General features: G+C 42.3%; 1 protein-coding gene across 1 annotated transcript; it reads right to left on the minus strand.

The window, feature by feature from the left end:
* Window positions 1-87: 87 nt before the first annotated feature.
* Window positions 88-18,036, minus strand: gdap2 (ganglioside induced differentiation associated protein 2; the record flags this gene model as incomplete). Its single annotated transcript, XM_034201446.1, is given in 3 exon segments — window positions 88-227; window positions 6,759-6,962; window positions 17,808-18,036. Coding segments are annotated over 2 exon segments (325 nt in total), but the record flags the coding sequence as incomplete, so codon positions are not given.
* Between the last annotated feature and the right edge of the window lie 365 nt (window positions 18,037-18,401).

The raw sequence follows: 18,401 nt of genomic DNA on the forward strand, positions 1-18,401 counted from the left end.
AGTGAAGCCACATTTAGATTGTGTTGTCTCCCGGCGAGCTGAAATACAGCTTTATCTTCAAAGTTGGAGCTAATATGTTTTCTCTACCTTTGAGTTTGAGCAGCTCGTCTCTCAGCTCGGCTCCTGCCAGCCGATGGATGCTGTCGGACACCGGGTTTTTATCGTTTAGAAACTCGTTGCTGGTGTTCACGATGGCCGTGCAGTTCAGCAGGCCGATATCACCACAGCTGGGGAGAAACAAAAACAGTTAAAGGTCACCCAGTGGCGTCGCCTGGCCTGGGCATTCGGGGGGAGGGAGAGAGAGAGAGAGAGAGAGAGAGAGAGAGAGAGAGAGAGAGAGAGAGAGAGAGAGAGAGAGAGAGAGAGAGAGAGAGAGGCCAGCAGGGACCGTGTTGTTAGCATCTGGTTAGCTAGCTGCACTAACGGACATAAGGAGCTGTTTGTTCCACAACTAGCTGGAGGAGAGCTCTCCTCTCAGACTGAGAGGCTCAGGTGAGCTAAAGGACTCTGAGTGTTTAGATAGTTCACTTTAGTCTAAGTTATCTCAGTGGGTCTCAAACGGTTTGGTCACAAATTATTCAAAAGATTATTTCCGCGGCACAACTTCATATGATCACTATAGTTATAAAAATTAAGAGAATAAATGAAAAACAGGTATGAAATACTATATGGCAGTAAAACAAGAATAGAGTTTGAAAGGAGAGTGATTTGTAAAATATCCATAAAGAAAAAGAAAATCTGTTTACAGTTCTGTTTCATATGGATGTTGAGAGATGTATCCATAGATCTCTTAATGTTGCTCTCAAAGTGCACCAGATTGATGCATTTAACTTCAATATTTAAAAAAAAATCTTCCCGGGGAGCATGCCCCCCAGACCCCCCTAGTCCCACTCATAAAAAAAAAATAGCACTTTACCCCTGCATTGCCTATATGCTGATTATATATGATTATCGAGCCTTCATTGTAACAGTCGCGGGTGTACTGTGTGTGTGCGTGTGGGGAGTGTTGCAGTAGAACAGGGGTGGGGAACCTTTTTCCTCTCAAGGGCCATTTCAATGTTTTCAACATCCTCCGAGGGCCGTACAAATTATTGACCTCTGCTTAAAAAAAACTAAAATCACAGCCCATTCATTTCGCCTTTCTTTCATGCTGTGCAAAGAAAAAGCAACCTCTTGATCAAGATATCTGGCCATGACTCGCGTATGCATGCACGTGCACGGTGTGGCATGACCTCCAAAACAGAAAGATATGGACACAAGATGTGTGCAAATGTATTTTGTTTCCTATCCATGTGAACATGATTTAAGTGGTGGGAGGACCTAACCTCCTCTAGGGGGGTCTGGGGGCATGCTCGCCCGGGAAGATTTATTTTTAAATGTTGAAGTTAAAAGCATCAATCTGGTGCACTTTGAGAGCAACATGAGGTGACCTATGGATACATCTCTCAACACCCATATGAAACAGAACTGTAAACAGATTTTCTTTTTCTTTATGGATATTTTACAAATCACTCCCCTTTAAACTGTAACAACTTTTTTTTACCGTCATATAGTATTTTATACCAGTTTACTTTATTCTCTTATTTTTTTATAACCATAATGATCATATAAAGATGTGCCTTTACCTCACTGGTTGTAGAAAAAGCTTCTTATATTCGTTAGCATAGCTAGCTAACCAGATGCTAATAACAACAAAGTTATTGACTGTATGACAGATGAGCTGATCGCCACTGGGCTTTCAACTAAAGACACAGCCACGCAAAAACTGCAGCATGTGTACGGCTCCTTATGGGTACTGCAATTTTTGGAAGTGCAGGAGCGGAGCTGCGTTCTGGTGCTCCCGGTCAGAACTGCACCCCTGTCAGACGAGACATATACCACGTGATGACACGTTAGGCTTGTGTTGTGTTCAAGGACCCTGACCTTGGCCAGGAAAAACAGGAACTCACTTGTTTAATTATTTTGCGGTCTAGATTTCTTTAATTTTTTTCTTTTTTGCGTGTGTTTATAAATTACCTCGAGGGCCACACCAAATGGTCTCGCGGGCCGTATTCGGCCCGGGGGCCGGAGGTTCCCAACCCCTGCAGTAGAAGATTCCACTGTAGTGCCGCGGCCGCCGCCACTGTGGGCTAAGCCCCGAATGTTTTCAGGTCCAGGCAACGCCCCTGAAGTCACCTATTGTGCAAAATGCACTTGTTCACACCTCTTCTACATCAACATGTGTCCCCTCTGTGTAAAGAGATTCTGAAAGTTTCTCTCTTTTTGTCCTGATCCATTTCTATATAAAAACCTGTCTGAAAATGAGCTGATCAGATTTTGGCCACTTTATGATGTCATAACAATGTTTTGGCTTGTGTGACCATTAGCCAATCAGCAACCAAGGTAACCCCCCCCCCCCCCCACACACACACACCTTATCACCTGAATCTCCTCCTTGAGCACCTTTGTGTTCTTTTTAACCAAATATCTCTGATACCTCATTCACACCAACGCAACACCGGTTCAAGCTCCGTGCTAGAGCTTTTCATGTTCAGAACCGGTTCTTCGGTTTAGCTCCGGCTCTTTTCACACCGACCAGAGTCCGACTGGTGCTGCGTCGTTGCGTCATCGTTTGCGTCATGACGTAACCGTTTGCGTGCCTGCTTCATAAAGCCAAACCGCGCGGAAACTCCTCACAGCTGACACCGACAACAACAACAATGGCCGATTGTGCTCCAGCTTCTTCTGTACCTCTTCGGAAGACCAGATTCCCAGTAGGTAGCTGGTCTCTTCAGTGGACCACTGCTGCTTGTTAAGTTTCTCCATCGTTGTGTACAAACTGGATAAAACGCCGGCTTTTTGTTGTTGTTCAGAAGTTGATCTGCCCCTGCCCCCGCCTCGACGTAAGCGTGACGTATGTGGTGCTTTTGCTCTGGCCGGACCATTTTTTGGTGCTTGAAACGAACCGGATTCCGGAGCTAAGAGGCTGCTCCGCTGCGGTGTGAACAGGAAAACCCGCTGCTTTTCAAGCTCCAGCTCCGAACCGGCCGTGAAACACTGTTGGTGTGAATGAGGTAACAGAGGGGCGTGGGGAGGAGCTCCTTATTTTCATCTAAAGTAACAGACAGAGAATCAGCACTTTTGAAACAGGGCTGAAACAGAGGGGATTATGGGTAATGCTACAATGATCTGTTTGGTATTCGGAGCCAAACACTTCAGAGACATGTTCTGTATATATCTGACACCTATAATATATTGATGAAAAACAGTATAATAGGGGACCTTTAATGCATCCGTGTCGCCAGAGGTCATTCAAGTTGTTTTATCTCAAGACAGTGAGTGAGCACACATATACCCATTGGTCTGCACACCTTCATCCAAACAACCATAAACATTTGGACATTAATCCAAAGTAAAAAGCGTGTTTTATTAAATAGATTCGTCACTGTGAGGCCCTCCAGTGTTTGTTGGAGAGAACAATGAGGAACTACTTAAGCATGTGTTGAAGATATTTGGTCACAAGACAAGTTCAGCCTCCAGGACAGAAGAGGAAGAGCTTTTTTTTCCTACATCATCGCTTTTAGGTTAATAAAATGAGTCCTGACTTACTGAACAAACAGACCTCAGAATTGAAGATGCTGTTTTATATTTATTTGTATCTCCATCTGTGTAACTCCTGAGGTTCCAAATACTGAAGCTAAATGGCATCGAGTTCATAATAAGCTATAATAACAGCTTTATATAAACCGAGCTGCAGACAAAAACATTCCTGTCTCACTCTCCACCCTCTAAAATAATCCACATGCTGCTTATAAGCGTCATGATTACAGGTGTGTCATATTAACCAACTTTGTAACTCACTGTGAAAACCTTATTGACTTATGAATGTTATTTAATTACTTCCATTATGATTGACTCATAATATCTTCCATTTTTGTTAAGTATTTATATTTATTTACTTATAAATATTGTCTGCTAACTTGTTCATTGTGACTATTTATTAATTATTTTGCATATGTCTGATGTTGGGAAATCAACACGCCAATACATGTATTTGTCAAAAGAGGTGTGTTGTGTCAAACACATTACAATAATAATAGTGTCACACATTTGTACACATTCTTCAGCCTCCTGCCTTCAGGAAGAAGGTTCTGCAGCCTCAGCTCGGGCACCGTCAGGCTGGGGAACAGCTTCCTCCACCAGGCAGTCAGGATGCTGAACTCTCTCCCCTCCCTCTCTCTCTCTCCCCCCCTCTGACATCTCTCCCCTGAACTCTCCACCCTGCCTCTGACCTTTCTCCCCTGCACCAAATGGTGACACACACACACACACACACACACACACACACACACACACACACACACACACACACACACACACACACACACACACACACACACACACACACACACACACACACACACACACACACACACACACACACACACACACACACACACACACACACACACACACACAACACCACACACACACACACACACACACACACACACACACACACACACACACACACACACACCACACACACACACACACACACACACACACACACACACACACACACACACACACACACACACACACACACACACACACACACACACACACACACACACACACACACCACTTTTCTGCCATCTCCGCTGAACACTTTAACATATTATTAACATTTTAAACTGTATACCCCGGTTATCTATATTCATATCTATATATATTTAATGACTGATTTTAAATGCCTTTTTCTTAATGTCTTTCATTTTTTGTAAAGCACTTTGAATTGCCTTGTGTTGAAAAGTGCTATATAAATAAACTTGCCTTGCCTTATCTAGGTCCTTTTTGTTTGTTTTTGATGTATATATGTCACACTGTAGGAACTCGATAAACGATATTTCGATATTTCTGGATGTACAACATGTAGAATTCTTGAGAATAAAGCTGACTTTGACTTTGTAAGCAATAACTTGGGGAACTGTTGACGTGCTTATGTCATGACAGCTTTCTATGGCTGAAAGTGAAAGTAACATTTGGCAGTGTGGCCATTGGTTGTGAAAGGTGAGATCTGCAACCAACCACAGTGAAATGTATTTACTATTATTATTTCACAGACTATTAAAGCCAACTCCTTGGAACAGTTGTTTTAATAATACAGTACATTAAAGGAATTGTTTGTATAATAGAATGTGTGCTGTATAATGTGTCCTCATTCAAACCAATGCACCCTCCTAAATGAATTGAAATGCAGCAAGGATACCAGATATAGACTCTGATTGCACTATTTCCATTCTATTTTATTTGTATTACTTGCACTATTGAATCTGTTTTATTGTGTTGCACTGTTGACTGCCTGCCTGTGACCTCTGATTTTCATAGACGAATGACAATAAAAGCCTTGAAACTTGAAAGGGTGGGACTGTTGAAAGCTCATGAGCTGTGGAGAAGTGATCACAAGTTAAAAAGGTGCCGCTGCTTGAGGAGCCGTGGTCACGTTAGCGCTGCAGGAATGTGCCGAAACAACGAGGCTCTCACAAAGAAACTGTGCCAAGTCAAACTGCGGACGGTCATGTGTTCCTCCAACAAGAGGATTTACGAGGACACACACACACACACACACACACACACACACACACACACACACACACACACACACACACACACACACACACACACACACACACACACACACACACACACACACACACACACACACACACACACACACACACACACACACACACACACACACACACACACACACACACACACACACACACACACACACACACACACACACACACACACACACACACACACACACACACACACACACACACACACACACACACACACACACACACACACACACACACACACACACACACACACACACACACACACACACACACACACACAAGCTGAGTGTGTGTTTCTGCTCCTATGACGCAGCTCCTGTAAGACTAACTGACAGTGATGCATGTTTAGAGTCACAATAAACACTGAAAGAACCACCCGTGTGTCTGCAAATGTCCTGCTTCCCGACAAAGTACAAAGAGCTTTTTTGAACCTGATGAATTTGTCAAAAGATCACACAACAACTCCAGTGTCACCGTTACAATAATCAGCCCCTGCCTGCCAGGAGTTGAACATTACAAGAAGTCCCCTCAGCCAAGTTATCACTCAGAAGATTAAACCTAACCAAATTATAACTAAAGAAAAATACATAATTTATTTAATTATATTTCACGCTCACAACACAATCTCCAAACATAGTTAAAAGACAGTATAATGTGGAAGAGTACACCAGAGTAACTGATAAAAACCTCAGACTCACGCATTTTTTGTTTGCCTAAGAGTTAAATAATGTAACTCTAGAATCTGACATTTTGGGATACTCCTAAAACTTAGATTAAAGTCAATGAACTAACCACTAAGGAGTCCTTAAGCACCGCCAGCAGGAGTGGATCGTGGTGTAAGGAGCCCAGTGCATTGTGGTTATTGTAGGATTTCTCCCTTTTGAGCACAAGATCAAATAATAGCCTTTTTTTTTTCTTTTTTTTTTTTTTTAAAATCTGTATTATCTGGTCATGTAGCAATCATTTCAGAAATATTTCCCTTCAGCATTAACAGCCCAGTTTAATTTCCATCTGTGAAATACTTAATTTAAACAAGAAGTGATTCTGTCATTGTGAGTTCCTGAAAAAGCTGACCATTTGATAATAGCTAGGTTTTCGCCCAACGTGAGGAAATGGAGGCTGACTCACAACAGGATGACCTTGCGGTTGATGTGGGGTCTGAAGGGGAAGGGCGAGGGGAAGGACTCCAGGCTCAGCAGGCTGTCATTCGGGTCCAGCGGCGCCGCCTCTCCACCCCCCCCCTCCAGCTGCTGCTGCCAGGTGGGGAGAGACTGGTGGTCCACGAACTGGGAGCGAGCGCCCAGAGGATCCATCCCTCTGCGGACCTACGGGCTGAACAACCAAGACGTTGTAAACTACAGGACCTGATGGTGGTGTTTTCAATCCTCACATGCACAACTCACTAAATATAAGACTGATAGGAGGTGTCCTATTACATCAAGTCAAATTCCTCGTACGTGTAACCTACCTGGTAATAAACCTGTTTCTGAATCTGAGGTGAGTGTCATTAAAAAACGGGTTTCATAGTGACAGCGTGGCAGATTCCAGTCTGAATAAATGATCAATCCATTTTTTTTTCAAGCACTTTGAATTGCCTTGTGTTGAAAGGTGCTACATAAATAAACTTGGTAGATGGATAGGTAGGTAGGTAGGTAGGTAGGTAGGTAGGTAGGTAGGTAGGTAGGTAGGTAGGTAGGTAGGTAGGTAGGTAGGTAGGTAGGTAGGTAGGTAGGTAGGTAGGTAGGTAGGTAGGTAGTAGGGATGCTCCGATCGATCGGTCACCGATCGAGATCGGCCGATACTCACTCTCTACCGATCGATCGGTGCTCTCTAAACATGCCGATCGCGAGAGCCGATCGCATGACGTAAAATACATGACACTTTTCTCTGTGCGCGGCAAAACAAGCTAGCCAAAATGGCTTCACCGGTCTGGCATTATTTTAAGGTGTCCGAAAAAGACAGTAAAATAGCGGAATGCAACGTGAGTGAAGCAGAAATCCTGCAGCTCCACCCGCTGAGACGGATCGGTGAGCGGAGCGAAACACACAAGAGTTAGACCTACTTACTGTAGCTATTTGATCTACCTCTGGAACAAGCTGAACTAGTTATTATAAATATATTTATTCTTCACTGTCGGGTCACTCATTACTGGATCAGTGAGCTGCATGAGATACTGACAGGCTGTCAGGGGAGAGAGAGAGGGGGAGAGAGGGGGGGAGAGAGAGAGGGAGAGAGGAAAAGAGAGCGCTTCCGCTCATTTCTCCCTTGTTATTAGTTATTATCCAAAGTGAATGTAAACTTGAATAATGTACATCATTTGAATGTAATAATTAAGTTGATTGTTGTTTGTGGAAGCTCCAGTGAATGAGCCCCATTAACTGAGTTTAAACATCACTTTAAATGGAAGATTTAAAGTGATGTTTAAATCTTCCATTTAGGCCCCGTCCACTCGGTAGGTAGGTAGGTAGGTAGGTAGGTAGGTAGGTAGGTAGGTAGGTAGGTAGGTAGGTAGGTAGGTAGGTAGGTAGGTAGGTAGGTAGGTAGGTAGGTAGGTAGGTAGGTAGGTGATGTTTGTCTGAGTTTCTCAAGTATTTGTATTATTTGCCTTTTTTCCAGATGAAAAGCAATGGATAATTGTTATAGCCAGTATTTTTTATATAATTGTGACGTCTGTAGTCAACACACTATAAAAGACTACAATTCCCACAGCGCCTCCTCTAAAGTGACAGTGATGGGCAACCTGCTAGAAAGACGCCGTCGAGGAACAGTTTTTAACCGTCCAATTACCCTTTAAGTTATGAAGTTATATAAGCCTTATGAAGAAAGAAAGAATACCTAAGTTGTTTGTTATTTTATTTGAGTTTTGCCTATTTGTTTTGAATATTGTAAAGGCCTTTTTTCTTTGTTGCATGTGTAAATGTTTGCTATTTTATTTTGGGCAAACACATCGCATAACATCATTTAAACCATCTGAGGCCAAGCAACTCTTCAACTGTAAGTAATGTAAAGGAAAGAAAACAAGTTAAAAATGTCTGTTTAAGCCTTAAACAGACATTTTTAAGTAGTAGTAGTAGTAGTAGTAGTAGAACCTTTATTTATCCAGGAAAATCAATTAAGAACAAATTCTTATTTACAATGATGACCTGACAGGAGGCAAAGGCTTCCTGAGGGGATGGGGTTTGGGAGGAAAAATAAATAAAAAGACAGACTCTGGGCACTACAGAACCCAGGAGACAACACAAACACATAGAGCAAAGATGACAGGCATAGCAGTTAAACATATAAAAACTCTAAAACAATATTGCTGTGGTTCAATCAGTCATTAAAATCAGCATCAGGCAAAGCAGCTACATGTGTGTACCAGGGTGTCAATAATAGTGACATTGAAGGTGCGGGGGGAGACAAAGGTTTTCATTTTCAACGTTTTTTGAAAGACATTCCAGCTATCAGATGCCATCAATCCAAAATCCAAGGTATTTATAGGATTTAACTATTTCGAGGTCCCGGCCATCGGCGGTCACAATAGTGCCAGTTTGGGAGGCACCACTGCGGCCAAACCACATGATCTTGGTTTTAGTGGTGTTCAGGACCAGGCAGAGAGATGTGACTGGATTCTCTGAAAACTATCCTGAAGAGTTTCCAGGACAGTATCCGGGGAAGGGCCAGCAGTGTACAGAATCGTGTCATCAGCATATAGGTGGATAGAGGAGTTGCCCACTGATTTCTCCATGTCATTTATATATATTGAGAATAGGATGGGTGCTAGGATAGAGCCTTGTGGTACTCCCTTAGAGATGGATAGGGGCTGTGTCATCAGATTTTACACATGGGTGCGCATGGACAGGTAGTTTTCAAACCAGGCTATCGATTGGTTAGTGACACCAATGCATCTAAGCTTTCCCAGAAGCAGTTGGTGATCTACGGTGTCGAAGGCTTTGGCAAGATCGATGAAAATGGCAGCACAGTATTGTCTGGAGTCAAGGGCATTGATGATATCATTTAGGACTTTGAGAGTCGCCGTCTCACACCCATGTCCTGCACGGAACCCAGACTGCATGTCAGATAGTATGTTGTAAGTCTTCAGAAACCATGTTAGCTGTTTGCAAACTAACTTTTCGAACTAACTTTAAGGCTTTGTTTTCTTTCAAGCCACGAGACGCCGTAAACTTTAAGGCGTCTCGTGGCTTGAAAGAAAAACTAGGAAGGAAGCCACAACATTAATAATTGTATATAGTACTCATTTCAAATTTCAGCTACATTTAGAGAGGAAGAGTTATTGTGTAATTGTTTCTCTTAACTTCCGTGTATCTCAATTTCATTTTTTGCATGTGCTAATCTTTGTCTGAAAGGAAACATGCTGACATAAGCAAAGATGATTAGACAATATCAACAAGTCTGAAATGCTTTATGTAGTTTACTAGAAATAATCTCTACATTAAAATTCCTTGGAAACATAAACATTAATGTCAGATAATTTTTCTGCTTATCAATCAAGACATACAGCAGTACTGAATGGTCTTTGTCTTTGTTCACTTCTTTTGATTCCTAATATGATGTCTAAATCCGTTTCAGCTTGTCAAAGGTTTTTTTCTTCATACAATCACTCCTATCGAGCACTCTGAAAGTAGTGCTCCTAGAATGAATGGGATGGTAAAATTAAGTTAATTAAATGTGCATCTTGTATTCTCAGAAATCCATTGGCTGAAAAAACAGCTATTTATACATATATTGAACAAAAAATAAAAACACATTGATTAAAAAAGGTCTTCATTGAGATAAAGCTTATTATTTCTGTGTGTATTAAACTACGGTGATTTCATTTACATGCATGCATTTCAGCCTGTTGTCAGACTGAGCTGGTCTATTTTCTACTTCCTCTTCTTTGGATGGATTGTTGCAGGTTGATGTGAAATAGCTGCTTTGGAAATAAAGCCCCTGCATCTGACTCTGCAGGACACTAAGGCGGTGTTTACACGAGAACGAAACGGGTTGTATCAGCTACCTTTCTCTCGCGTATAGCCCGTTCGTTCACACGAGGCCGTAACGGAACCGCGGAAACGGACCCGCATATGTACTACAGCGTCTCCAGCGCTTACGAGCGGTCTTGTGCGGAAGTACAGCGCCACTTACAGGCCCGGCATATGTACTACAGCGTTTCCAGTGGTCTCTGTCACTACCATGGATGTATAATAAGAACTGGATACAGCGTGGGAGGCGGGGCCTCATTCATTCCTATGAGAGTTGCTCATTAGCGCATGATGATAAAATGGCCCAACTTTTGAGAGAGTGAAACGTCACAGATTACCCGGCATGCCTGAGAAGTACCCGCATGTGCACTCAGAGCATGCGCAACTTTAACCAAAATGCTCATTCACATCAAGCACGTCAATTTGCGTACACGTACAGTAACAGCACCGTGCGTTCATGACAGCATGGTAATGATTTGTTATTATGATGGCTTGATATTAACGAGGCGGCAGTTAGCAGCTAGCGGCTAGCTAGTAATTATGCTAATGTACTCATCAATTGTTATGTAGGCTACTTATATTACGCTGTAACAGGATCTAGTGATATCCAACAGAGCTTCATTTAGCATGAAATAATTATTGCACTGTATATATATATATATATATATATATACAGTGCAATAAGCTTCTTAGTGCAATAATAAGCTACAGGGATGTTAATCTACGTCGGTAATATTAACTTTATTTAATACAACATTTACGGTACAAGATTTACATCATACAGCCCATGTAGTATAATAATTTACAAATGATGAATTACAGCAAACATGTGCAATATATCCATTATTACAGCTCCGTGGGCTAGCAGTAAGGCGATATGGGTCCGTTGTTATTGTGCATCCATGGGTAAAGAGAAACTCATGTACTGAACACGTAACTTGAACGTGCCGGGTGGCGCGGTCCCGTGGGTTCATAATGCCGAGGGAAATAACTCTCAGAATAACGTTATTAGCACATTTTTACAACTTGAGGAACGAATGTTTTTAATAAGGGCTTTTCAAGTGTTCATACTGGGTTGTTTATTTAGTTTAAAAAAAATTATCCAACGAGTTACAGACCACTCTTTCCCAATGTAAGTCAATGGGAAAAAGTGTTTCCGGGCCCAGCAACCTAAAGGAAGTGTAGTACCGCCGTTTGGCCAGCACGAATATTCTCATCAGACTCCGGCGCACTTCCTGGGGGCTTGGTCACTACCCGATCCGTCCCCCTGCCCGATCGGTACTGCGCATGTGCGAGATGGTCCGCCATATTGGACAACTCCGGACGGCAACCCAAGATGGACACTTGACACAGTGGCTTTTAGCAAAGCTCAAAAATAAAACGAGAGAGAGATGAGTTATTGTTATTACAACGTGACTTCACTATTATTTAACAACTCTTTTTATTGGGTTCTTTTATTTGGGGTTAAGTACATTGTCAGAATAAGTGTGGAATGAATTTAACTTCTGTTAGACAGCTATATGCCATATATTTTTGCACACATTCACAGTAAATATGTATTCAGTATGATAGCTGTCTAACAGAAGTTAAATCCATTTCTGCCAATAACTCATCTCTCTCGGTTTTTCTTTTTGAGCTTTGCTAAAAGCCACTGTGTCAAGTGTCCATCTTGGGTTGCCGTCCGGACTTGTCCAATATGGCGGACCATCTCGCACATGCGCAGTATCGATCGGGCAGGGGGACGGATCGGGTAGTGACAGTTGTCAAATGCTTTTTTGATAACGAATTTTGTCCGTTTGCGCTCCCGTATAAATGGGGTCTTAATTAAACATGTTTCTTTTCTAGCATCTATCCTGATCCAGGGGCGGACTGGCCATCGGGACAAATCCCGATGGGCCGGTATTGAAGTGGGCCGGTCGGACGATGTGGGCCGGCCGGTAACCGGCAGGTCTTGACATTAAATGGCCCGCTGGCCCGGAAGCACTATTAAGACACCCCGGGCCAGCATAACGTACTTTCCACTTGCCCGCTCGGGCCACTAAAAATATTGCTTTAAAAAAATGTTTCCTGTGGTATTGGTATTTTGACCAGCAATTTAGTTAAATTGTTTCGTTTATCAACGCTACAACATAGCCTTCCGTGAGTCGGTTGTCGTTGTTGGGTGAAAAGCAAACAGCTGTTTGCTGCGGAGCGCAGCGCGAGCAGGCTCCTGTGAGCGGGAGCACGCTCCTTCACTACAGACAGGGGCGGCACCAGGGGGGAGCCAGGAGCTAGCACCCCCGAGGATTGCCAAAGCACCCCCTAAGCACCCCCAAGAAATATGTTTTTGGTTTTTTTCGAAAATTATTATTATTATTTTTATTAAATTAGAAACATTATTGATTACATCAATGCAAATGTGAAACAAACACATTTTTGACCAAAAACATAAAGCCAACACAGGTGATATGATTAGGCCAATGGCCAGCACCCATTCGATTTTTGACCTACCCATAGGCTAAATTACTTTGACACTTGAGTGACTTCCTGTTAGCTAGAGCACCAAATTATTTGCTAACAGCAAAGTGAAAGATGGATCGTTTTTTAGTCCTTAAACGTCCACGTGTGGACACTCAATCAAAACCACCTGAAAGCGAGAGGGATTCTGCACATAATAGCCTAGCGTTGTGAGTAGCCTACAAGTAGCTTCTCTGGTCTCTCTGTTTCATTCAAGCTCTGCTCTGTGTGTGTGTGTGTGTGGCACGAGCCATTTTGTGCGCGAGAAAGAGAGCCTCGCGCACCGGTGGGTATCTACCAGAGATCGTTGTGGTTAGCATCTGGTGCTAGCTAGCCAAGCTAACGGATATAAGGAGCTTTTTCAACAACAAGGTGGAGGGAGAACTCTCTCCTGTCAGACGGAGAGTCTCAGGTAACCTCAGCTCAGGTGAAGTAAAGGACTCTCAGTGTTTAGATACTTAACTGTAGTCTAGTTATCTCAGTGGGTCTCAAACGGTTTGTTTTTAAAAGGGTGTGTGATTTGTAAAATATCCATAAAGAAATAGAAAATCAATGGAGCGTGAGATGGGCCGGAGAATCGGAGCAGCGGGAGCGGTACTGCAGTCGTTTTACCGCACCGTTGTGATGAAAAGGGAGCTGAGCCAGAAGGCAAAGCTCTCTGTCTACCGGGCCATTTTCGTTCCTACCCTCACCTATGGTCATGAAGGATGGGTCATGACCGAAAGAACGAGATCGCGGATACAAGCGGTGGCTGGTGTCTCCCTTAGGGATAAGGTGAGAAGTTCGGTCATCAGGGAGGGACTCGGAGTTGAGCCGCTCCTCCTTCGCGTCGAAATGAGCCAGTTGAGGTGGTTCGGGCACCTAGTTAGGATGCCACCTGGGCGCCTCCCTAGGGAGGCGTTCCAGGCACGTCCAGCTGGGAAGAGACCAAGGGGTAGACCTAGGACCAGGTGGAGGGATTATATCTCTTCGCTGGCCTGCGAGCACCTTGGGATCCCCCAGTCAGAGCTGGTTGATGTCGCCAGGGAAAAGAAAGTTTGGGGCTCTCTGCTGGACCTGCTACCCCCGCTACCCGACCACGGATAAGCGGGAGAAGATGGATGGATGGATGGAAATAGAAAATCTGTTTACAGTTCTGTGTCATATGGATGTTGAGAGATGTATCCATAGATCTCTTAATGTTGCTCTCAAAGTGCACCAGATTGATGCTTTTAACTTCAATATTTAAAAAAATCTTCCCGGGGGAAACATGCCCCCGGACCCCATTAGAGGAGGTGAGGACCCCCCTAGAGGAGGTGAGGTCCACCCCCCACTTGTAAAAATAGCACTTTACCCCTGCTTACACCTATATGCCGTGAGCTGATTATCGAGCCTTGATTGTAACAGTCGCGGGTACACTGTGTGTGCGTGTGGGGAGTGTTGCAGTAGAAAATTCAACTGTAGCGCTGGTGCATTAATGGGAAACCCTTGAGCACCCTCTATGAAACGTCAAGCTACCCCACAGCACCCCCTAGAGAAAATCTCTGGCGCCGCCACTGACTACAGACTATCGCGCCACCTAACCATTCGCCAAAATGTTTTTAATAACAGCGGTAACCGGCGGCCGACCAAGCGCCGGGCAAAAAACAATCTTCAAATAAAAGAAAGTCACCGGAGGAGTTAAAGGAGAGTGACAGGGAGCATGAGAAGAAGAGGGAGAGAAAGTTTCAGCTTGATCGATGGAGTTGGCTTCTATAGAGTGGTGCAGTGACGCGTCCTAAAACCCTTTTATAATCTATCGATTAGATTTATGATTCGAAAATTATAAAAGTAGGGTAGACATGTGTTGATTATCCGGCTGAACAAAACGTGCATTTATCAAACAGGTTTGTTTTCCACAGACCTTATTTCCCGCTATTTTCCAAAACCCTGTGGAGAAATCCCGTTGCTTTTTGACGAGGGAACCAGCAGCTTACTTCCTGGTTTTAGGACGCGTCACTGGCTGCACCTCTCAATATGATGCCAATATAAACAAGGTCTTCTGTCGGCTCTGTACATCAATGCCGACCTATGCTGACAAGTAAGTGAAGAGTCGAAAATATAAAGGTATTGGCTATAGGGAGATGTCCCAGCAGTTTAGGATAATGAAGGATCTAATCTAATCTATAGCCATTACATTTCTAACTCCTAATGACAGGAAGGCAGAAAGTGCATTATACAAATAATAATATTACTCATAATAATAGCAGACATTTTTTAACAATGACCACAATATCATTATTTTAATAAACCAAATATGAATAATTGAGGAAAATGAGGAAGAACTGATGATTAAAATATTGTAGTACAAGTAGTAATGTATTTAGTGCATGAATGACTATTGCAACAAATGTGTTAATTTTCTTCATTATTAGTCGATTTTTTTTTTGGACGAATGCTCCGGGCCAGTGGTTACAATGGTGGGGCCAGTGATAATACAAGTTCACCGGCCCAGAGGAGCCAGTGGCATTTTACCCTTAATGTCTAGCTACCTCTGCGGTAAGTCACTAGCAGAACAATTAATTATTGTGCTTGATAAACAGCTTTTTTTAAAAAGTGTTTATATGTATTTAACTTTAAGCCATAAGAACACTTCTTTAAAAAAGGAATGGTATGCTCATGACACTCATTTAAAAAATGTTATCATCCGATAAAACAGACCAGTCTCTCTTTTTTTTTTTTTTAATCCGATGACATTATCAGTGATTTTAAACTGATTAATTACCGAAATAACATCAACACTGTGGGCGGCGCCATTTTACCGGACGTGACGTAAACCATGCGTTTGGTTTCGAGGACACGTTGATGTTCATGTTATTTACTGTAGTTACTCTCTTCAAATATGCCTCATTGTATCGCGAAACATTGCCACAATTCTGATAGGAACAATCCACGGAATGCTCGGTTCCATTTGTTGCCAAAAGGTAAGCGTAGGAAGTACGTTCGGAGGCAGTGGCTAGAGAAATGTGGCCGGCCCGAACCGAAAGATCCACAGGCGCATGTATGCAGCGAACATTTCAAGTTTCCGGACGACTACTCTGAGAGTATGATAAAACATAACATGGGATTTATTGAACAACCATTACTTAATGGAGATGCAGTACCATCGGTCTTTCTGGTGTCATCACCGACCAGGACACCAGTTCGGCCAGTTGAGAAATCGCCCTCTGCAAGTGTGAAGCGACGGAGGACCAGAAGTAGTGCTCGGAGTAAGAATAAGGTATGTTATGGCGCATTTCCATTGCAGCGGGTAGCCCCGTTTAAACGTCCTTTATCGTCCAGGCCAGGCCAGTTTTTGGTGGCCTTTCCATATAGCGTAGTACCGGCCAGTGGGTTTTTCCGGCCCCATAAAATCGTGGTTCTAGGGCCAGGGACAACGAGGCTGAGTATGCTAAACTAGAGAGGGAATCGCTAGCAAGGGTGGTACTACACGCATACATATCTAGTAATCAAAATCATTGTATCTACTAAGTAGTACTAAGTAGGCTCGAACCTGTATGGCTGAATTCCCCCTTCCAATCTCTTCATATTGCTCAAAACTTCGCCATGTTTTCGTGTGTTTACCATAGACTGTATATGGTGTTTACAAAGTGAACGCATGGATGACGTCACGACCATCACGTGACTACTGAAAATGGGCAAAATGGCAGCGGCCTGACGGAATATACAGGTTTTGATAAAAAAGAGCTATAAAATCATTATTTACCGGGGAATATCGCTGATTTCTTCAGGGTATGGTTTAAACATAATGTTTCACTAAATACTGAAGTTTTGATTAATTATCTAATGAGTGGAGCATTCCTTTAATAGGTCTGTTTCAGTTTAAAGTTGTTTTAAAACATGCCGTTTCAAATAATTAAAGACGAGAAATCGGAATAAAGGGAATACTGAATACATGACCTTGTCAGAAGGAAATTGGTCATATCTGGAGATACACAAAATCTGCCTTTTTATTGGAAAACCTGAGCACACTACTTAACATTAGTCTGACAGCAGCGACATACATAACAGTTTTTGAGCAGCCACTGAGAAGCCTGCATGTAATAACTTTATCAGCAGATTAGAGAAGATGAAGAGCATGCTTCATCATAAACACTACAACACACTCTCTGTTCAGTCATCTAAATAAATGCACATGGAAACACAGGACGTGGTACTAAAGACAAGTTATGTGAGGATTAATCATTTAGTTTTTCATACAAGTATTCAATTTACAGAATACATACTATTGCAAATTTGGATTTAGACTATAATTTATCAATACAGAAATATCGAAATAAAGCTCTCAAAGCTGATCAAGTGTGATTATTTGCTGCATGTTTCAAATTGAAATGACCATAAATAGATTTTCAATCAGTTTCAGATCATTTTACAGAGAATAATCGACACACAAGTGGCAATAATCCTGTACAAATATGCTCTTTTTTTCTTTGTTGTACTTTCACTGTCTGCTTCAATACAACCACGACATACTTATGATTAATGAACCTCTAGGTTGCTGCTCTGTGACAGCTGCTATACTTAACTAAACCAAATCAAGACAGTGAGAAACAAAGAAGGAAACAGTCGTGCTACTGTCAAACATGTGTTAAATCTTTCTAAACATATTTACGACAGTCCCATAGAGGAACATTTGCTTTCAAATCGATTATCAGTGTGTTTTGGCCTCTGGATCAAAGAGCTGCAGTTTACTCACCTCGACTCTTGTATTTCCTCCAGGCAGCTGGGATGTACACGCCAAAAAATAAATAAATAACACATAAATCTTGACACGACTATTTGTAAACTCAAGAACGAGTGTCTTTCCAGAGTGTCCTCATACTAGCGAGCAGAGTTAGGGAAAGAATTGTCCAAACAGTAGGTTTAAAAAGTGCCAATTTACCAGTTTTCAACATTTAGCCTGTATGCTAGGTGCTTGCTGCAGCGTCAAAGTAACATAAGGTGAACGCAACCACATCCGGTTAAGGATTTCAGAACAAGAGTCCAACGTCCTTTAAGTATTTCATTACAATTCAAAAACGCAATATAAGACAACTCAACATAATATATCACATAACTGCGCATATTAGTATAATATGAATTCATAATCTTAATGTAAATTACAATTAATACAATATTTGTCTCCAAATGTGGCGAAATATAAAATAAAAAAATATAAAAAAGGTAGAAATAAAAATACCTCCAAATTGTACAGAAGCTGTACTTGAGTTAACTGCTTCTTATATTGAAAGATGTAGCCCTGCTTATGAGGAAACACATATTTGTAGGATACTCTGCAACTTCTACAGGT

Source organism: Gymnodraco acuticeps, unplaced genomic scaffold (genome assembly GCF_902827175.1).
Source record: "Gymnodraco acuticeps unplaced genomic scaffold, fGymAcu1.1, whole genome shotgun sequence".
Classification (NCBI taxonomy): domain Eukaryota; kingdom Metazoa; phylum Chordata; class Actinopteri; order Perciformes; family Bathydraconidae; genus Gymnodraco; species Gymnodraco acuticeps.